Source organism: Triplophysa rosa, linkage group LG1 (assembly GCF_024868665.1).
Source record: "Triplophysa rosa linkage group LG1, Trosa_1v2, whole genome shotgun sequence".
NCBI classification, from domain to species: domain Eukaryota; kingdom Metazoa; phylum Chordata; class Actinopteri; order Cypriniformes; family Nemacheilidae; genus Triplophysa; species Triplophysa rosa.
Genome location: NC_079890.1, coordinates 6,238,177 through 6,262,111, shown reverse-complemented (window position 1 = coordinate 6,262,111; position 23,935 = coordinate 6,238,177). Strand labels below are relative to the sequence as shown.

The following is a 23,935-nucleotide window of genomic DNA, read 5'->3' as shown; positions in this document are numbered from 1 at the left end:
TCCTCTCCTCTCATTGTTTTCTGTGCTGAGTGAAATGGATGTGGCTAAATTTCTCTCCAGTCACCCCACCACCTATCCCCTCGACCCTATCCCTTTCCACCTCCTACAGGCCATTTCCACCACTCTCACACCATCACTAACACATATCATCAACTCGTCACTCCTCACTGGCATTTTCCCAACCTCATTTAAGCAGGCCCAGATCACTCCACTGCTCAAGAAACCTTCTCTAAATTCTACACCCGTGACAGCTACAGACCCATATCGCTCCTCCCTTTTATTGCAAAGACACTGGAACGAGCTGTATTCAACCAGGTTTTTTACTTCCTTTCACAGTACAACCTGTTGGACAGCAAACAGTCTGTCTCCAAAAGCAACCACTCTACCGAGACCGCTCTGCTTTCTGTGACTGAGACGCTATGACTGGCGAAGGCCAAATCCAAATCTTCCGTTCTTCTCCTGCTCGATCTATCGGCTGCCTTCGATATGGTAAATCACCAGATCTTACTAGACATCCTTTCATTGCTAGGGATCACCGGCACTCCGTTATGTTGGTTCAAATCCTACTTTTAAGACAGAATCTTCAGGGTGTCCTGGAGGGGCGAGCTATCCAAGGCTCATCATTTGATCACAGGGGTCTCTCAGGGATCGTTGCAAGGGCCTCTTCTATTCTCTATATACACGACCTCCCTAGGTCCTATCATTGCCTGATCACTGCTATGCTGAAGACACCCAGATCTTCTTTTCTTTCCATCCAGAGAATACCTCAGTAGCTACACGCATTGAAGCCTGTCTGGAAGATATTTCCACCTGGATGAAAAATCACCACCTCCAGCTCAACCTGGCTAAAACTGAACTGCTCGCCTTCCCAGCTCGTCCGGCGGTGCATCATAACCTCTCCATTCAAATTGGCACCACAACTATTACCCCCTCCTCATCTGCCAGAAACCTTGGTGTTGTCTTTGACCATCAGCTGTCCTTCACGGAACACATTGCCAAGACATCGTGGTCATGCTGATTTGCCCTCTACAATATCCGGAAGATCAGGCCTTACCTAACGGAGCATGCAGCACAACTGCTTGTCCAGGCCTTTGTACATTCTAGGCTAGACTATTGCAACACTCTTATTTCCAGTCTTCCAACACGAGCCATCAAACCACTCCAAATGGTTCAGAACGCTGCAGCAGGGCTTGTCTTCCAAGAGCCCAAGAGAGCCCATGTCACACCCCTTCTCATTTCCCTCCACTGGTTACACCTAGCAGCCCGCATTAAATTTAATTCTCTAATGCTGGCCTTCAAAACCATCACCGACTCCTTACCTGCATACTTTCATTACCTCCTTCACACATATTGCCTGACCAGAACCCTGCGATCAGCAAATGAGCAGCGCATAGTAGTCCCTTCGCAGAGGGGAACAAAATCAATCTCCCGCTCATTCTCCTTTGCTATCCCTGGCTGGTGGAACAGTCTTCCCAATTCGATCCAATCTGCTACATGCCTCACATCCTTCAAGAAACAACTAAGACCCATCTTTTCCAGCAACACCTGACAGGAACATACTAACCTCTGCTTATATACAGTATATATACTGTATATATATATATATATATATATATATATAGAGTGCCTTGCAAAAGTATTCATCCCCCTTCGTTTTATTCACATTTAGTTATGCTGCTGCCTTATCTTAAACTACTTTAAATTATTTATTTTTTTTACATTAATCTACACTCCATGCACAATAATGACAAAACAAAAACTGATTTTTGACAGCTTTGCAAATTTATTAAATATAAAAAAACATCAATAAGTACATTGCATTAGTATTCATACCCTTTTCTGGGACACTTGAAATTTAGCTCAGAAGCATTAGTTTTGCTTGTTGATGTTTATACACTTCGAGTGGAGTGAACCTGTGCCAAATTCAATTGAATAAGTATGATTTGGAGCGGCACATACCGCTCTATAAAGGGTGCAACAGCTGAAAATGCATATCAAAGTAAAAACCAAGACATGAGGTCAAAAGAACTGCCAGTAGAGCTCTGAGACAGGATTGTATCAAGGCACAGATCTGTGGAAGACTTCTGAAAACAATCTGCTGTATTGAAGGTTCACAGAAGCATGTAGCCTCCATTTATCCTCAATGAAAGAGGTTTGGAACCACCAGATCTCTTACTTGAGCTGACCTCCTGTCCAAACTGAGCCATCGATGGAGAAGGGTCTTGATTAGAGCGGTGACCAAGAAGCTAATGATTACTCTGGTTGAGCTCCATGATCATATATGGAGATTGGAGAAACTTACAGAAGGACAAACATCACTGCAACACTCCACCAATCTGGGCTTTATGGCTTAGTGGTCAGACTCAAGCCTTTGCTCAGTGAAGACACATGGAAACTTGAAATATGCAAAAACGTACTTCAACGAATCTTTCAAACTGTCAGAAACAAGATATTCTGGTCTGATGAATCTCAGATTCATGCATCATGTCTGGAGAAAACCAAGCACTGCTCACACCTGTACAATACCGTCTTAACAGTAAAGTTTAGTGGAAACAGCATCATGATGTAGGGGTGTTTTTCAGCTTCAGGGACTGTACACAAAATATGGAGATAATGATCATGAAAACCTAGCCCAGAACATTCAGAACCTCGGACAGGGCAGAAGGTTCATTCTCCAACATGACAATGATGGGCTCTTGACCCTTGACATTTACTCTTTAGATTCGTTGTAACTATGTACTTTTGAAGTACATTTGTTTTAGTAATGCAAATGATAATCTAATGAAATGTTGTTGGTTGGTGGTCATTGAGATTACGATAATGTTTAAATATGAATATATTGCTCTGCTGCTGATCCTGAAAGAACATTATTATATCTGTGATTTTCATTGCATTTTGCTGTCTAGAAAGATTTGTGAAAATTTAAACGAATTATTATTTAAACAAGAAAATGAATTTAGACACAGTCATCAAGAATCTGTGTATGAATCTCAACAATGGTGACAATCAGCAAACGAAAACTTCATGTTGCAATGCATGCTGGGTAACATCATAGCACAAAACTTCATAGAAACATTCATAATTCCCAGCATGCATTGCAGTTGAGCCGTTTATCTAAATTAGTTGGTTGATTCTCACCATTGCTGAGATTCATACACTGATTCTTGATATCTGAGTGATTCTAAAGTGTGTTCTGATACGCATACATCCATTTTTCACAAATCTTTCTAGCCATCAAAATACAATGAAACTCCCTGATCTAATACTGTTCTTTCAGGATCAACAGCATAGCACTCAATCCAAACGCAAGCACTGAATCGAATTACAACACCACAGTGGTGTCAGTAGTTCCATACCAACACCATTTGGTTAGATTCTCTGCCATTACAAGTGTACTTCAAAAGCACGAAGTTTCAGCAGATCAAAGAAAGTAATAGTCAAGGGTCAAGATCCCAACTCACCATGATGGTAATATTCTTAAAACTTCAATATCTCAATGTCTCACTTGGCATTGCACTTCTATGAAACGTCCTTTGAAGTCCTGCTTGCAAATGTCTCCTAGTCAATCTGCTCATTTTAATCCAACTCGGGTCCAATATAAAAAGGCAAAACTAACGCTTCTGTTATTAGTGTTAATTAATATAACTGTCATTTCCCTCACCATAGTAGGAAAAAATGTGATCTCTAAAAAAGATTGACGTTTGCACATGCACTAGCAGACCTCCGTTACACTTCGATCGATCCGCATGTTTTTAACTGATGAATTGAAGTTGATGCCATTGTTACTGTTTATTGCTAAAAGCCAAAGCTTATGAATACACGTGCACTGAGAGGGGGACCGACCGATCACAACAGCCTGAGAAGAGGAAGCTCGCTGATATGGTATGTGTGGGACATCTTCACACACACTCTAAGCGGGGAACCAATCACGACAGACCTGGTCAGCTTTACCAATCAGAGCGTTTCGGAAGGAGGGACTTTATATATACTGGAAGAAATCCAGTCGTTTTTTTAGAAAAAGCACAGCGGTGAACAATAGACTTGAAATATAATGTGTTTTTTTATTAGAAACATGAACATCCATTGTTAAACACCCAAAAAACATAATCAAAGCCTCAAAAACAGCAAAAGAATGGCTCCTTTAAATACATTTTTTGTAGTGTGTTTTCAAATTTTTTTTAGTTTGATTTAATGGTCTCATCAACAGAACCCAACACATACCGGTAGAGACTTTTGTTTCCATTACAACCAATAAAATTTGCATCATAACCATTAAATCTAGTAGAATTGATGTGATGCTTTCTATCGCTTTTTCAGCAGTGTATGCATTCTAAAATGCTAAAATATAGTTTATTGCTGCTAATTGTACATCCATTGGAGGGAGATGTGTTAATACGTAATGATTGTGCTCATCAATGTCACTTTTTACTCGGCCATCCAATCACAGTGCAGGAGGGGTGGGACAAATACCGCATCAACCAATCGTCAAATACCTGTAGGCTACAACCGTATGTCTGTCTACAATGCCTAATAAAAAAGGCAGGAATTAATACTTTAGGATTCGAGTGTCAAAGTCTGTATCAGGTAATATCCCTGGACTACCACAATATTCAAAAATTTTAATTAAACCCAGCTAACACAGTTACGTTGTGACGACGTACCTGGACCGGACCATATTCGTTGCCACGATGTACCATAATAACGTTCCAGCGACGTAACTTTGTGATTCCCATATTCGTCCTGACGACGTAACATTGGACGTTGTTGGGACATGGTGATTACCTCCTGAAGACATACCTGGAACGTACCACATTCGTCGCAGCGACGTACCAAATAACGTTTCTGGGACGTGATGAGCACGTCCTAACAACCAAACAGTCACGTTGTTAAAATCTTTTTTATTTATTTAATTTAAACAATTATCATCCCTCACATGGAGGATTCAATTAATTTGTGATTTAATATGTGCGTTAAAGATTACATTTTATGCATATCTGGAGTAATTTTCTATTCAAATATGTATAAAGCGCAGTATAACGATTATAAAACTCAACACAGCACTGTACATCACAATCAGATATTTTATTTATACTGTAGTACATGACATAAACAATCAAAGACTTCAACACAATGTCCAGGTCATCTGAAGACCAGTACATCACGTTGCTACAACGTTCTCCATGGGATTAATTCACGATGTTATTTGAGGACGTGGCTAGGACGTTTCTGGAACGTAAGCAAAAATTCTAAGAAATGGAACGTTGCCAAGACGTCCTCAGAATGTGGTCACAAAGTAATGTCACGGTGACCAAATGAAGACGAACTGGCGACGTTGGAATGGAATGGAATGTGTTAGTAAATTATAAAAAAAAGAATTTCTGGGGGGAAATACGTTGTTGTAGCGCGCGTTACTGAGATTGTAACGGGTATAATATTAACCAAATTTGATTCTTAATATGTTATATTACTGTGTTACAGCAAAAACTAATATATTACTGTAATATCGTTACTTTTGTAATGCGTTACTCCCAACACTGCCTTCCATAGACTTCCATAGCAGAAGAAGCAGAATAATAATAATAACACTAACGGATGCAATAGGTGTCTACGCCACTTCGTGGCTTGACCACTAATGATAAGAAAACTTACAACTTACATTACCAGCACTAACAACACAAACAAGCCTGCACTGTAAAAAATACATGTATTTTTACAGGGAAAATGCAGGATAACGTAACAGTATTTTCACATTTTTTTATTAAAACAGTAAAATTCCATAAAACGGCATACATTTACACCAAATTGACATTTTTCCATGTTACTGAAAAAAACGATGTTTTCTTTTAAACAAAAGTAATTATCATGAAATCTGAAAATGCACTTCTGTCCTAGTGGTGATCTTTCTCTGATGAAGTGAGTTTGACAGCCTGAGCAGAACATGTTGTTTTTATTCATCCAATCAATCACAGTAGAAAACATGAACCACACCCACTATTCTTCCTCATTCAATATTCAGTTTCATTGTGAAATATGTCAGAAAACTGAAGACAATCACCACTTCTGCTTCACAGGGACTTTAACAACTCAACATGCTGCAGAACATGAATGACTTGATGTTTCAGTTATTTAAAGTCACCATTAATGTGCTCAGTGTTTACTTTAGTTGGGATCTTCGCCCTTGATTTAATATACTGTGCTTTCTCTTTTCTCTGGGAAATGAAAGACACTCAAAAGAAAAAGTGATCAGATTTGTTTGTCTGGTTGATCATGACGTGTATCGTCATCTAGTTGAATGTTGGTATTATGTTATTCATATTTTTGTTGGGTTTTGGTTATATCTGTGTGAATGAGTTTTGGCTGAAAGCACAGATTTCTTGCGATAACATTCATATGAACAAATTTTGAAAACATAATGTACATTCAAATACAGGAGATGGTTTTTCACACATAGACATGAATAATCAATGTATGAATCTCAACAGTTGGTGACATTAAATGAAAAGCTTCATGTTGCAATGCATGCTGGGAATCATAGATGAGTTGTGCGCTATGATTGCAACCCAGAATGCATTGCGTTTATCTGAATAGTTTGTTAGTTATCACCATTGTTGAGATGATCAGGTTGAATCTTGATGTCTGCGTAATGTGCATATCTCATGTTTTAGCCATTTTTGATGTGCATGATGTGTTTTAAAGTCCTTCATCATATCACTTAACGCTGTAATGTCTGGGAGCATCACAAAAGCACTTATAACCAGTGAATACATGAATGGAGACAGGCCAGTAGATGACGACTCTCACCATCAGAAATAACATGAAATCACTTTCTCTCAGCTTTTATCAGCCATTGAAGCTCAAGCAAACCTGAAGGTCAAAGTAGAGTCAACAGCCCAAGTAAAGCAAACACTGATCAACATAATGGTGACTAAACAACAACCGTCAACATCTAAACTTGTTAATTGTCAATAAGATCTTTTGTAAACGCACAACAGAAATAAAGTGAAGGTGGTGTAGTAATAAGTGTGTAGAGTAGTTTAATGGTGATTTCTCACAGAAAACACTGGTTGTCAGAACACTTGTGTTAGAACTACAGAATTTCTCTGTTAATTTCACAGTCAGTTTGTTCAGATCACGTCACTTCAGTTCACAGTGTACAGACCTTATTTCTGTTGATGGTCAATGTTTGGCACCCTGTGCTGCCGTGCAGTTCACTATTTCTTTACACTGACATCTCTGTAGAATTAAACTGTAAATAACCTTCACATATACTGTGAAAAACTGTAAAGGACTTTCCCACAATTCCCTGTTTAACTCTGCACAACATGTCATATTTCATTCATCACTTAGTTTCTTTATATATTTGTTTTAGCAGCTGTGTACATTTGAGTGTTTTTTAACATTATAAGTTGTTTAGTTAATGTTTATACTAACATTTTCACGTAACGTGTTACCCTGATGGTGTTTTGTATTTGTGTATATGACACAGAGCACATCTCCATGTTGGGAGAGCTGAAATTCTATGGTTTGTCCACTTTTGGTGGAGTTTAAGTCTTCATGTGGTTGTGCAGTCTATCACCTCATAGTCTTTGCTTACTATGTACACAATTAAATACATATTAATAATAGAAGTTGTGTAAACAACTCAATTATAAAGTACTTGTTTAAAAGTAATAAAACACACATAAAGTTTTATTAGTGTACTTTTAAAGTTTGAATACTGTTGCTTTTTCATTTGACCTTTTTTTAAATTCAACCATTTTAATTGAAGTCATTTTTTATTTAACAGACAAATCATTTCGTACTACAGTGAAAACATGTTATTTTATTATATGGTAGACACACGTTTTCTTATGTTCACAGTTTAAACACGTGACCTCAGTTCAGGGTGTACCGTTATTTCTGTTAATGGTAAACCTTTGGCACCCTGTGCTGCCATGCATTTCACTATTATCTCACGTCTAATTTTTTTACAGTGTGGACCAGCATAAGCATGTAGACTTGTCTAATGTAAGACTTGTCCAATAAACGGTCTTCTTGTATTCCATCCCTCTCATACATTATTCTAAATTTGTGACCATATTGCAGGTTGATTATTAACAGCCATAACATTTGTAACAGCCAAAATGACCACAGTTTTGATTTTCCAGCTGAGATCTTCATTGAGAATCTGCTGCCTTCATTTCGAGGAAAAGATGGTTATTTCTTCAGGATGTTTGCCATTTTCTTCCCAGCTGCCACAGGAATTCTGTCTGGGGTCAACATCTGCGGAGATCTCAAGGTATTTTTTGTATTAAAAGTAATATGTTAACAGGAAAACACACACACGCACGCACGCACGCACACACACATACTGTATATATATATATATTCAGTGTTTGCTTAAGTTGGGCTCTTGACTTGTATTTTTACTAAGTTTCCTCTCTTTCCACATCCCAGTTTAAGTGTTTACAATACTGTTCCAAGAATACTTGTGCATTAATAAAGAAAAAAAGTGTTTTTAAGATGGGTATCAGCTGTAACAACCCAAATTGTAAATATTTGCGGCACAAATCTGGCCCACACCTTACCCCCTCATCTGGCCCACATATGGCATGGAATGATGGCACTTGGGTGGTCCGCTCCTGTTTGCCAGGTTTGGACCACAAGCAAGCCAAAGCAATGCCGCATGTCAGCCAAAAACAAAACAAATAAAACAGAACTGACCCAAATTTAAACAACAGTTCATTTCAATTCTGGCCCAGATTTATCCTAAAACCAACACCTTTCTGTGCTCCTGTTTGACAGAATTTGTATTGAGTTTCATTTCACTTGGGGCAGTTGTGGCCTAATGGTTAGAGAGTCGGACTCGTGACCAGAAGGTTGCCGGTTCGATTCCCAGGGCCGGCGCGTAACAACTGAGGTGCCCTTGAGCAAGGCACCTTACCCCTACTTGCTCCCCGGGCGCTGCAGTGATAGCTGCCCACTGCTCCGGGGGTACGTGTGTTCACTACTCTCTGGATGGGTTAAATGCAGAGGTCACATTTCGTTGCCTTGTACCTTCGTACATGTGCAATGACAATAAATTGAATCTAAATCTAAATCTAAATCTTATTATTATAGTGATGATTGAGTCATTAGTGATGAACATCTGCTGTTAACAGAGGTGGGGAGTAACGCACTACATTTACTTCGTTACATTTACTTGAGTAACATTTAGGAAAATATGTACTTTTTAAGTCAAATTAAAAGTGTGTACTTTTACTCTTACTTCAGTAAATTTCTAATAGTAAATCTGTACTTTTACTTCATTACATAACTTACATTGCGTGACGTTCCTGCGTTCCTTCATTTTAAAATATGCTCGTTTTACTGACACACTTAGACATCAACACTCATCATACAAACCTCAACAATGGTGACAATCATCAAACTAATTCAGATAAACAGATCAACTGCAATGCATGCTGGGAGTCATGAATGAGTTTTGTACTATGATGTTACCCAGCATGCATTGCAGCATGAAGTTTTCTTTTGTTGATTGTCACCATTGTTGAGATTCATACCCTGATTATTTATGTCTAATTTATTTATTAGATAAAGTTTTTTAAGGATATGAGGATATTGCAGTAAACACTAATCTGTAATATAAATCAGTTTACAATGTGATAACACAACACACACTTTATCAGTGATTCATAATGAGCACCAATCGAAATCAGCTACCGGATTTCTTTGCTTTTTACCCCAAACAAACGGGCTTTAACTCACTGTTTCAGCAGTTAAAGAGAGCGTAAGCAAATGTTCTAGTAGTGAAACACAAGAGTCAAGAGCCCAACTAAAGCAAACACTGATCACCATAATGGTAGTTTAATCACTTGCTAATATTATTGAGTTCAACTAGCTTAAAATTAAAACACTTCTTTACTTAAAAATATTGATGTAATCGGTTACCTCAAAATGTTTAAGTACACTGAACTTGTCCGGGTTAGTGAAACATCGCAATGGATGATGACATCGCCTTGCGGCGTTTTAAAGTGAGGTGCGTCTGACACGAGCTGTGCAGAGACACATCTTTATACAGCGCGAGCTGGGCAGTTATTAAGTGAAGCTTGATTGTATGCTATTCTTATTCTGATGCTATATTCATTAAAACAGTTATAAAGTAAGGCGCATCTTCTTTATACAACTCGAGCTGCGCAAACACGCGTTTTCTTTAACAGTTATAAAGTCAGGCGGGTCTGCACAAACTGCGCGTCCTCTTTATACAGCACGAGCTACACAGTTATAAAGTACATTTGTAGATATCTGAAATACTAGTCAAATTACAATTGAAGATATCTTGAATTGGGGTTTTGTCTAGGCAAAACGTAATTAGAGATATCTTCAATTGTAATTCTTCCTACACTGTAAAAATTGAACAGTTGGATCAACTTAAAAAAATGAGTACAAATGGTAAAACCTAAAAATGTTAAGTTGGACCAATTTAAATTTCCCATGTAAAAAATTAAAAAAAATTATGAGTTGGATCAACTTAAAAAAAATATTCCAAATGGTAAAACCTAAAAATGTAAAGTTGGTTCAATTTAAATTTCACAGCTGACAGAAGTGTAAAAAATGATCAGTTGGATCAACTTAAAAAATTACTTCAATTGGTAACACGTAGAAAAATTAAGTTGGTCCAACTTAAATTTCCTAGCTAACAAAACTCACCATCATGGTGATCAGTGTTTCCTTAAGTTGAGCTCTTGACCCCTGACTTTCGTGTTGACTGGTTTTGGTAGTTAAAATAGCCATCATCCTGTAGTTTGATTCACTGATCTCATCTAGATTGCATTCTGTGTTGCTAAAAGAACATTATAGTGGAAGTAATTATGCATTTTGATGTTTAAAATGATTCGCGAAAACTGGATGCAAATTTAATCAAAAATAAAATTTTAGGGAGTTAAGATGCATACAGACATCAGGAATCGGTGTATAAATCTTAACAATGGTGACAATCAACAGACTAATTCAGATAATAGATCAACTGAAATTCATGCTGGGAATCATCAATAAGTTTTGTACTATGATGTTACCCAGCATGCATTGCAGCATGAAGCTTTCGTTTGTTGATTGTCACCATTGTTGAGATTCATACACTGATTCTTGATGTCTGTGTGAATCTAAACTCTTCTGGAGTTTAAGATTTTATTTGCATCCAGTTTACACGAATCAATTTAGATGTTAAAATGCAAGCAAATTCCCTTCCACTATAATGTTCTTTCAGCAGCACAGCATGCGATCTGGATGAGATCAGTGAATCAAACTACTGAATGATATACATTTTAACAACCAACATTAGTCAATAAAATCCTCATTTGCATTGCCACAACAAATATAATTTAAAATCGGTGTGTTTTTAAAGTACTTTAAAGTACCCATTGACATCCATTTAACAAACTAGCCTGTTGTCTCCTTTGCTGTGTTCCGATGAAGCCAATGTGATAGCATTAGCCGTTGCGCTTTTTTGGCTAAAGCTTGCACCGGCTTCCCTTAGTGGCTTTGGATCTGGTGTGGGAGAGGAGCTGAGTAAATTAGGTCTCACGTCACACAACAGCAGATTCGACTAGGAGTAGGCACAATTCAGATATCTTAAAATATAATTGTGACTAGTCGAAACTGAATTAGAGATATCTGTAAATACTTTTGCGTATATGTGAGACGCGTTAATTTTAGATATCTCTAATTAGTTGCAGATATCTTAAATAGAGTTTTGACTAGTCAAAACTGATATCTTGAATCAGATTTCGTACTAGCGCAATTGCAGATATCTCTAATTATCAATTTGCCTAGTCAAATTATGACTAGTCGAAAAACAATTATAGCGATCTAAAACATATTTAATGGATAGTCAAACCACAGTTTTATATGACAAAAGCGCTTTCCATAAGCGCTTGCCATAGGCGCGTCTTCTTTATACAGCGTGAGCTACACAGTTATAAAGTGAGGCGCGTCTTCTTTATACAGCGTGAGCTACACAGTTATAAAGTGAGGCGCGTCTTCTTTATACAGCGTGAGCTACACAGTTATAAAGTGAGGCGCGTCTTCTTTATACAGCGTGAGCTACACAGTTATAAAGTGAGGCGCGTCTTCTTTATACAGCGTGAGCTACACAGTTATAAAGTGAGGCGCGTCTTCTTTATACAGCGTGAGCTACACAGTTATAAAGTGAGGCGCGTCTTCTTTATACAGCGTGAGCTACACAGTTATAAAGTGAGGCGCGTCTTCTTTATACAGCGTGAGCTACACAGTTATAAAGTGAGGCGCGTCTTCTTTATACAGCGTGAGCTACACAGTTATAAAGTGAGGCGCGTCTTCTTTATACAGCGTGAGCTACACAGTTATAAAGTGAGGCGCGTCTTCTTTATACAGCGTGAGCTACACAGTTATAAAGTGAGGCGCGTCTTCTTTATACAGCGTGAGCTACACAGTTATAAAGTGAGGCGCGTCTTCTTTATACAGCGTGAGCTACACAGTTATAAAGTGAGGCGCGTCTTCTTTATACAGCGTGAGCTACACAGTTATAAAGTCAGGCTAGTCTGATCTGTACAGTTTTATGCCTCTCAGCCTTGTTCATATTTGTTTACAACGCGTAGCCCGCAGCACAGAGCAGCAAGAGTCACGTGACGAAAGTGAAACATTTGTTGGAATCACGATGCCAGCTCAACATCATCATGTCTATCAGCCATCGGCGATGGACGATGGCATCGTCTATCGGCCCAACCCTACAATGGATATGTTTGACATGGAATGAAAAGAAAACCAGAAATTCTGCACCAGCAGACAAAACCAAGATAGACAGTGGACAAAGTTTATTACCATTTTGTTGGGGCGATTGGGGACAAGTGGGGCTTGGAACCCTTCCCTACCTCCAATGTGGGGAATCGCAGAAAAAGTTTGAGAAACACTGGTCTAAATGTATACATTAAAATCTTAAGTCATATCTGAACAGCTAGGGAATTCACAAACTACTCTATATACCTAGCGGTTACTCCATTTTTTGGGGTGGAAATCACAGGGTACCTCACGATACTATACGGACCACGATACATGGCTCACGGTACTGATAATGTTATGATGTGGCAGTACTACGGTAATCGATATATCGTTTGGCAATTCTGTAACGATACATCACGATATCTGCCTAACTATGAAATCAAAATGCCCATGAAAAGGTTAAGTGCAACATTTGTCTCTTTATTCAAGTCCACAAAACTTTTTTTCAGTATAGGTAAATTAATAACATATTACCAACATGAGTAACATTTCAATTAAATTGAACATTTTATGCTTAAATTAAAAGCTTATCTTTGTAAACTGGCACATTTAACACATTTAAAAATGTTTATACTGGCACATTTCTAAATTTTACAGCCACTCATTTAAACCTGGGAACATCTTAGTATTAACCAGCTTACATAAAATAAACCTAAAAAACATTTCAGTGCAGCAACTTGCATTAAATCTAAGCACATTAACGTTCATTCACAAATATGCATGGAGCATATTTTATTTTACACGCAATCCTACACTCACCTAATGGATTATTAGGAACACCATACTAATACGGTGTTTGACCCCCTTTCGCCTTCAGAACTGCCTTAATTCTACGTGGCATTGATTCAACAAGGTGCTGAAAGCATTCTTTAGAAATGTTGGCCCATATTGATAGGATAGCATCTTGCAGTTGATGGAGATTTGTGGGATGCACATCCAGGGCACGAAGCTCCCGTTCCACCACATCCCAAAGATGTTCTATCGGGTTGAGATCTGGTGACTGTGGGGGCCATTCTAGTACAGTGAACTCATTGTCATGTTCAAGAAACCAATTTGAAATGATTCGAGCTTTGTGACATGGTGCATTATCCTGCTGGAAGTAGCCATTAGAGGATGGGTACATGGTGGTCATAAAGGGATGGACATGGTCAGAAACAATGCTCAGGTAGGCCGTGGCATTTAAACGATGCCCAATTGGCACTAAGGGGCCTAAAGTGTGCCAAGAAAACATCCCCCACACCATTACACCACCACCACCAGCCTGCACAGTGGTAACAAGGCATGATGGATCCATGTTCTCATTCTGTTTACGCCAAATTCTGACTCTACCATTTGAATGTCTCAACAGAAATCGAGACTCATCAGACCAGGCAACATTTTTCCAGTCTTCAACTGTCCAATTTTGGTGAGCTCGTGCAAATTGTAGCCTCTTTTTCCTATTTGTAGTGGAGATGAGTGGTACCCGGTGGGGTCTTCTGCTGTTGTAGCCCATCTGCCTCAAGGTTGTGCGTGTTGTGGCTTCACAAATGCTTTGCTGCATACCTCGGTTGTAACGAGTGGTTATTTCAGTCAAAGTTGCTCTTCTATCAGCTTGAATCAGTCGGCCCATTCTCCTCTGACCTCTAGCATCAACAAGGCATTTTCGCCCACAGGACTGCCGCATACTGGATGTTTTTCCCTTTTCACACCATTCTTTGTAAACCCTAGAAATGGTTGTGCGTGAAAATCCCAGTAACTGAGCAGATTGTGAAATACTCAGACCGGCCCGTCTGGCACCAACAACCATGCCACGCTCAAAATTGCTTAAATCACCTTTCTTTCCCATTCTGACATTCAGTTTGGAGTTCAGGAGATTGTCTTGACCAGGACCACACCCCTAAATGCATTGAAGCAACTGCCATGTGATTGGTTGATTAGATAATTGCATTAATGAGAAATTGAACAGGTGTTCCTAATAATCCTTTAGGTGAGTGTAAACTTTCTCAGACTAATTTTGTTCACATTTCTCTCATTTGTGTGTTAAGTGCCACTCAGGATGTAATAACGCTTGGAAATATATTTAGAGCGTCTTGTTTTATTAATTAATTAAAATATCGATATTTGGCGCAGCGTATCGATTCTTGAATCGCACGGAGAAGGACGACGATATATCGCCATATCGATATATTGTTACACCCCTATCCATTACTCTGTCAGGGAATGTAGTCAGAACCCAGGGGCAGGCAGTGAAAGGGTTAACACAAAACTTTTATTAATAAAACAAAAACTCACGATGGGGAAACACGATAAACGAAACAAGAATTCAAAAAACTTCCCACGAGGGGGGCAAAATAAACAACGTCCAAGAAATATAAATAATAATTCCCCAACACGACTGGGTACAGCAAAACAAGAACAAGGTAATCCACACACGAAGACACGAAGGAGGGTTCTCATATGAGTAGTCATAAGGAAAACGAACCGACATAGGACAATGACTACAAGGGGCTTATGAAGGGAACACTAACAAGGAATAATGACAAATTGAAGGTGACGGGAATCAAACACTGATGGGGAGATTATCGAGAAACGAGATGGCGGGGCCAAGGCACACAACAGCAGAAACACGTGGCGCAAAGTAACCACAATGGCCACGTGTTTTCCACACATAACAAAACAAGCACAAAAGACATGACGACTCTGTCCACAGAACTAGAAAACTCATGACAAGAAGGACAGAATCATGACATTACCCATGCCACTACACATGTTTTTTTCTTTTTTTACAACCAGAAGGTTCTAATAAAAAAGAATTCTAAGAGCCTGGTCTCAGTTTTAACCTAAAATAATGCATTTATTGAAAAAATATTTAAAAATATATATATTTAAAAAATTGTTTATTGTTTTCAGAGGGTAAAAATTGTTAATAATTATTGCATAAATATTAACTAGTACCATCAAATTATCTAAAAATGTGAAATAAAAAAGAAAAAACATTATTGAACAAAGTTGTATTATATTAATTTTCCTGATAAAAAAGTTACATTTTTAAGGCTTTGGTTACTTTTGACCGCGAAGGAGCCAAGGATGACCCAGAGGGTTAAGCTCATTAACAGGCCTCTCAACCCAGCCAGCAAAGACACATGGGGCCCAGATGGGTTTGATGTGGGCTGTTTTCTGGGCCTCAACTGGTTTTGTCCACGGGTTCCATGTAGGCCCCACATGGGTTAGAAATATAAAAATGATATGATGAAAATGAAATGAAAATAACTGGTTTGATGTCACCATTATGGTGATCAGTGTTTGTTTTAGTTGGGCAGTTTGACTCTTGAAATTTATTAAAATTATTTTTTTCTGACTGCTGTAATTGAGTTTGTTATGGCATGAAAGTCAGGAGAAATTTTTATTTTACGATGTTCATTGCTTAATAAGTACACAATCAACATTTAGTTGGTTGATTATTGATCTTTTGCATGATATATAATGCAAGTCATTTAGAATAAGCAGTGCAGCTTCATTTGAGACAATTGAACAGGTTAAAGTAGACCAAGCACATTAAAAACATTTTTTACTGGCACTCACACAGACATCAAGAATCCACATATGAACCTCAACAACGGTGAAATACTTCATGCTGCAATGCATTCTGGGAGTCACAAATGCGTTTTGTATGATGCATTACAGCATGAAACATGTTACCATTGTTGAGATTAATTTCATGAATCTTGATATTTGAGTGTGAATAAATTTTGCAGGAGTTGAAAGTGTTCAAAGTTTTTTAACCTCAAATTTTCTCATATAAGATAATAGAAATTATTATACATTCACTCTCACATAAATTTCTTCAACACATTTTGTAAATTCATCACAACATAATGATTATGAACCTGGCACAAAGACAGCCAAAATCATCATTCATGGTCTTTCCTGATAACCATAACTCCCCATAATAAAATGAGCTACAGCAGTCAGAGAGAAACTATAACCTTAAAAACTCAAGAGTCAAACTGCCCACTAAAACAAACACTGATCACCATAATGGTGACATCAAACCAGTTATTTTCAGTAAAACATGAACGGAAAAAAACTGTTTATTCTCAATAATATAAATAAGTAAATATGTTAATGATGTTTGTGGAGTTGTGGCTGAAGTCAGTTGTAGTTGTTGTGTTTTATTTCTTTCTATTCTTGTTGTTTCTGTGTCCATCAGTGATTCTGCTTATCACTTCATTATCTCATTAACTACAACATTCAGTGTAATATTTAGCAGCCTGTAGTATGCACACTAAGCAGTGTTGATTTCATCTGGGCTAACTCATGTGGGGCCTACATGGAACCCGCTGACAAAAACCAGTTGAGGCCCAGAAGACAGCCCACATCAAACCCATCTGGGCCCCATGTGTCTTTGCTGGCTGGGAAGTCTCACGCATCCTATATGGGGAGGCTGCAGACCTGGAGCAAGCAGATCTCCGCCCCAAGCAGTTCTACGCCCCTGTTGTTGCTGACTTATTAAGTGATTTTGTGAATTTAAATATTAACACTACTCTAAGATATAAGATAGACAGTGATCTGCACTTTGCAATAAAATATATGTAGATATTCACTGTGGGTCTTAATACACGAAACTTTTTGTGAATTGAAAATAAACAATGCACGTGGTTGTTTAAGATAGACAGTGTAATGGTATGATCTACTGTATTCTAGCTAGTTATATTCGCATATGTTTTCATATATATACATATATCACGAAATCTTCCGTAGAAGTTTAGTCTCTGAAGAAGTTTAAAAGCACTGACTGAGTGAATTATCCACCTATGCCTGGCCGATACTTATTAGATGCTATAGGTATGGGGGCCGAAGTTCCGCTTTTAGACTGGCCAGACGTACGTGTGCTGTCTGGGTTAACATTGGCAAATCAACATTTTTTTTAATTCAATGGTTGTTTGTTATCAGGGAAACACTTTGTATCTCAATCTTACATGTTATTTCAGGACCCAACAGGTGGCATTCCTAAAGGCACACTGCTGGCCATATTCTGGACAACCGTGAGCTATTTGTTAATTTCCATCACAGTCGGTGAGACCAGATTATTGTTTGTTACAATTCATAAACTGCCTTTTTTATTTTAAAAAATGTGGATCATCTCGTGTCTTGCTATCTTCTTCAGCTTCAACTGTTGTGAGGGATGCTTCTGGCATTCTAAACGATAGTTTAGCAATCAATTCTTCAATCCAGTGCAGCGGTTTCGGCTGTAAACTTGGCTGGGATTTTGACAGGTGTGAACAGAACCGCACCTGTCGCTTTGGATTTGCAAACAACTTTCAGGTGATTGCTGCTAAAACATATAATTGGCTAGGGTTGGTCACACTAGACTTTTAGTTGTATTTAATTTTGAAGATATTACATGTGAATAAGATTAATCTTGTATCATATATCAATACCAATGTTGATGAATGTTTAACTATGTTTTTTTTAAACCACATTTTGCCATTAGTGGATCTAAAAGGCAAAATCTCCCAACAATTTTAAAAGCTGTATGGATTTTACTGTTGCGAAGATGTTTACATTTGGATGAATTATTTGTCATTTATTATACATCGAAAATCAGCCCTGGTGCTTTAACAGATGCAAGACCAGCTTGTTTAATACATGTTCATTGTGATTTCATCGACGCGCAACCGGCACGTTTAGAGCACAGATGAAACACATGCTTATTGTACTTGAACAGATGCAAATAGAACCTTAGTGTGAAGTCTTACCTATATAAGATGTCTTGTTTTATTTTGCATTATTAACGTCAGACACTAAAATTCTCTTGCGTCTCTAGATACTTAGCTTGATTTCAGGATCTGGGCATTTGATCACGATTGGAATCTTTGCAGCCACTTTGTCATCAGCACTGGGTTTTTTGGTTTCTGCCCCCAAAATCTTTCAGGTAAACAGTGTAGCTGTATAACAATGGTTAAATGAGTTCATTCAACAACTGTTGTAACTGTTGTTTTCTGACTCTAATGTCACAGTGTTTGTGTAAAGACAACGTCTACCCCTACATTGGATTCTTTGCGAAAGGTTATGGGAAAAACAATGAGCCCCTACGTGGGTACGTGCTGATGTTTTTTATTGCATTGGCTTTCATCCTTATTGGTGAGTTTCAGATAATTTATAGCAGATCATTTGCCAAGGTCATCTACTCCTTTTTGTCTTTGTGCCTTATTAATGTTACATATATTGGGCTTTTTAGGTGAGCTGAACACCATTGCTCCTCTGATCTCCAATTTCTTCCTCTGCTCCTATGGTCTTATTAACTTCAGCTGCTTCCATGCAACTGTTGTAAAGTCTCCTGGTGAGAACTGCAGTATCACAATAATGACAGATTAACCCTTTATGTTATGCCTGGTGCCTCTTTAAGTAGTTAAAAACATATTTGTAGTTCATTTTTAAGCCTGGAATTTTATGCCTTTCTAAAAAGTCATGACTAAAGCCCTCCTAAAGGGCCTAGTGATGCCTCTGATTTGCGCTCCCCTGCCAATCTCTTCATGCCCCTTGAACTGGACCAACAGACAGAAAACTTGGTTTTCTTGGAAATGTTTTAATTAGATAAATTGGGGGAACAAAACATTGAGGCTTTTACACACACTTTATATTATATGAAATTTACTGTACATCTGGAGCTTTCTGTTCAATTTGTTTCACATTGTATCTCTGGCATGATTAAGCAGAATGACATGTTTATTCTCCGATTTCTTACAGGCTGGAGACCAGCATACCGTTACTACAATGCTTGGATTTCTCTGTTTGGTTCTTTTTTGTCTTTTCTCCTCATGTTTCTGTTCACGTGGTGGGCCGCTCTCGTGACTTTTTCTATAGTATTCTGCCTCTTAGGCTATGTTACATATAATAAACCTCGTAAGTGGTCTCATTCTCTCTCGATGATAATCTGTAGTCTTAAATGAAATTCTCATAATTGTTAACACTATATTTTTTATAAACATCAGTAGATACAACAAATTAGGTCATATCATATATATCAGTGTTTTCATTTATTTATTTTCGCACCAAAGATGATCCCAAGACTTATGTTAACTGGCTTATGTAAAATAATATAGTTAATGAAAAACCGTGAAAATAGATGCAAAATAGACAATGCTGTTGTATCCTTAAAATCTTGTAGTCTGCTTCATCTGATGAGTTTGTAAGATTGCAAAATAAATTCATATTTATTCAAATTCAAATTAAAAAAGTATATTCTGTATAATAATCAAAATAATTTCACATAACCATATTGTTTGAAAATACTCCTTGTTTTCCTGTGTAATTATGTCTCTAGATGTGAACTGGGGTTCATCTTACCAAGCCGGTATCTACAACATGGCTTTGTCTTTCTCTGCGTCTTTGGCAAATTTGGATGATCATATTAAAAATTACAGGTGAGATCTGAAGGTTTAAAGCTACACTGTAAAAAATGACACAGCTATTTACTTAAAAAAATTAAGGTAACAGTATTACACAAAATATTTTTAAGTACTTTAAAGCATATTTTTAACGCAATAGTCCACGAATAAATCAAATAAAATTACATGATAAACTTTAAAAAATCAAGAAGAAATACTAATTTGAGCATTGGAGATAACTTCTTGATTTTTTTAACTTCAGTTTAACATTTATTATTGTTTATAACATATATGATGTACAAGTAAGCTGAGAGTTGACTCAGTACTGACATTAGTAGCATTACTGTTCACTGAGTGAAAAAACAAACAGCTTGAGCTCTCCCACAACCTAAGCACAAGCACCACTCTTCTGAAAGATGGTAACCACGAAACTCAGAAATACAAACAGAATATCTTCTAAATCTTAAAGACAACTGAACAATAAACACTATCAAGTCTTTCATTTTATTCTATAGCACATAAAATAACACTTTTTCACAAAAATGACTCTCCTAATGCTGTCGCATGCAGAGCATGCTGGGAACTCTAAATGCACTGCTCAGTTAGGGAAATTAACTTAAATAATTCATGTAGTTCCACCACAAAATAATTAAATAAAGATCCTTTATCCAATTTTAAGTGGGTTGAACATGATAAAATTAAGTTGAATTCACTCAATTATTTGTGCATTTAGAATTCCAAGATATTTCTATCATTTTAACTTAAATTTTGGTTAAAAAACAAGGACACAATTGTATTAAGTCAAGTTTACTCAATTAATTTCATGAAATCTACTATGACACAGAATCCTTTTTTACAGTGTAGCCAAATAACATGTCTGAACTGCTTGCTAATATTTGTGTAATACTCACACAAATTCTCTTCTAGGCCACAGTGTCTTGTTTTGACTGGTCCACCAAACGCTCGTCCCGCTCTGGTGGACTTTGTGGGCACTTTTACTAATAGAGTCAGCCTGATGATCTGTGGAAACATTATCATGGTAAGAAAACCTTATTCAAAAAGCTGAAAACCTTATTCGGAAAGGCATGGATGATGGCTTTAAAACGAATAAAGAATTAATCAGAATAACAGAAAAAAATATTCAGCACACATAATCACATGTAGTTTTAAAACTGCATACATTATACACCTCTAAAATCACTACATAATGATACATGTGTGAAGTGAATTAATGTAAACTTTATGAATGAAATGAGTTCAAATCAAATAGCCGTGTTGCGGTTTTTGAAGTCTTTCAGAAAGAGTCTGCATTCCCGCAACTGGGAACAGCGGGACCCAGAAAGAATTTTTGTTCCGCACGATTAAATATTTGTATAAAAGACAGTAGCGGTCGGTTACTCTGGTGTATTTTGGACTGGAGCGGGGCTTTGGACGGGAGCCCACTCCCTTCATCCTTTAACAAATGCGTATCCGCATTTTACTCATTCTAACTGACCACATGTAGCGCCTAAACTGAGAACTGTATTATGCACGTGCTGTACCTACAACAATCATTATATCTCAAGTTTCTTAATGGAGCATGTGCAGAGGTTGAGTAAATGCAGACTGCAGATAATAATGTAGAGATCATAGCATGTTTATATTGTCTCACATGCTTTGTAGAGTAAAATTCGTATCTAAATGTAGTGCTGACCGGACTCGAGTCCGGACTCGAGACGTTTTTTTATGGTCTCGGACTTGTCTTGGACTCGTTGGTATTTGAACTCGGACTTGTCTCGGACTTGGTCATTGGTCTCGCAAATGTTCTAGTCGGTCTCGTCCGAGTCCAGCGATATATGTTTTATTTTCTCCTTCAAAACAAAACATTGATAGAGCCATATTCTTGTGATCCGAAAACGAATGATCCGAAAACTGTTGCCGACTCTCGACTCTAGAACGAGAGCTGCGCGTGCTCATAAGTTCTCTTTTCACACAGCAGTTCAGTTCAGTGTGTGCTGTTGTTGTAATTAAATAACTCCGGTATATTGGTTCAAGTCCGCGGGACTGTCATGCACGCCAGAAAGTGAATAACTGAATTAATTTATGGATAATATTAAGTGTTTACGGGAGACGCTAAACGGGAACGATTCAGCTGAACTGGTTCGACCGGTTCACTAAAAAGTAAGAACCGGTTTATGGAAGTAAAATAGAGACAAATGAGTTTGAAGCAAAAAAATGTGCTGAATAGCACTAACTGAAAAAAATGCATTGTATTAACAGTGCTCGCATTTTAAGGTTCTGCAATTCAACATGGTTGCATATTTAAGCTGTGATTTTTTCAAATGTAAAAATTTCACACAGTTTCACCGTTTAAAAATTCAATAATAAAAATTCACCTTTTAAATTTTATTTAAAAAATTAAACTTGTTATAAAATAAAGCTTTAATATTCGACAGACAATTTTCAGTCCATATAATTTCGGTTTAAAAATTTGAATCCACAAATTCGACTTGAAATTCAAAGTTTCACATCCGGGAATCCCAGGAGAAGCAATAGAGCACCGATGCCAATGCATGATCTCTACCTGCTGCCTCACCGCTTCACCAGCAGGTGGTGCAAGTCGCTTCTGACGAAGACCAAAGCAAGAAATGCAGATACTTTTTATATGTTTGCAGCACAGTCCACTCATCTGCTCGATTAAGTGAATTTATTTGATCTCATAGATCTCTTATGCATCATCAAGAAAAAAATAATTGTTTCTTGTACTGGCAGCTTAGCTCACCACTATCAGCGCTGGAACGGACATGGAGCACGGCGACAATTCCAGGTGGCCTGGAATCAGTGGACTATTCATACATTTATAATATTAATTTAATTATTTAAATATCCTACCCGATCTACTAGTACTGCCTATCTATAGTAAGAGTTTATGTTTGTATTTGGCTTGCTATTTATACGCATTCATTACTTTTTATGTGCATGATTACCCCCTTCTTTAAGATGGTGTGGGTTAAGTCGGTATGTACATAAAAAGTGCACGCAAAACACATGCGTATCATATGCACGCAAAATATAATTTCTGTAGCTCGCCAAATGCAAACATAAAATCGTGCTTTTGATAAGCACGATCTTACATCATCAAATAATGGTTTGAGTTTCGAGGATGAGAAAATTGTATGTTACAGTGAATTACTGAATCATACTGTGTTTGAATAAAATAAGCTTACTTGCATGAAGCTATTTGAATGACACATGCAATGGTATCTGATTAAATGTGCCAGAAAACAAGACAACAAGTTTTTAAATCATTACATTAGTTACATAACACCATCACAATAAACTTAACATTTAAATTCAAATAAAACATTTTATTTCGGTTTAAAACTAAATAGGAAAAATAGCAATAATTATACATTTTAAACAGACAAAATAGTAGTAGGCTAACTGAAATAGTAATGAAAACAGATGTAAGAACAAGCCATGAACAATTTTTCATCAGAACGTAAAATAATCTACAATATAAATAACAGTCTTTTCTTAAAAATGTAATTGTAAAATATTTAGTAAATGTAGGATATAAATGTAACTTAAACAAACGAATAACTACACCACTTAAAAGAGAAATATCAATGGAAATAATTATGCCTATACTTTTCATCTGAAATCTCAGAACGCAAACAAAATAAAGCCAATTATAACCTATTGTATGAACGAATGAATAAAAAAACAAACTGAAATACCGCAACAATAAAGACACCTATACCTATTAGTTCTGGTATTATGTGAGAAAT

The 23,935-nt window shown here is 37.3% G+C and overlaps 1 protein-coding gene across 1 annotated transcript in view; it reads left to right on the top strand.

Annotated features, from left to right (window-relative positions):
* Window positions 1-23,935, top strand: part of slc12a10.3 (solute carrier family 12 member 10, tandem duplicate 3) — a 57,315-nt gene that overhangs the window by 11,304 nt on the left and 22,076 nt on the right. The window contains exons 8-16 of the mRNA XM_057332652.1: window positions 8,148-8,278; window positions 17,766-17,850; window positions 17,942-18,099; window positions 18,602-18,709; window positions 18,795-18,918; window positions 19,016-19,117; window positions 19,525-19,680; window positions 20,102-20,201; window positions 21,093-21,204. Of these exons, the coding sequence (XP_057188635.1) occupies window positions 8,148-8,278; window positions 17,766-17,850; window positions 17,942-18,099; window positions 18,602-18,709; window positions 18,795-18,918; window positions 19,016-19,117; window positions 19,525-19,680; window positions 20,102-20,201; window positions 21,093-21,204 (1,076 nt within the window). The remainder of the gene's footprint in view (window positions 1-8,147; window positions 8,279-17,765; window positions 17,851-17,941; window positions 18,100-18,601; window positions 18,710-18,794; window positions 18,919-19,015; window positions 19,118-19,524; window positions 19,681-20,101; window positions 20,202-21,092; window positions 21,205-23,935) is intronic.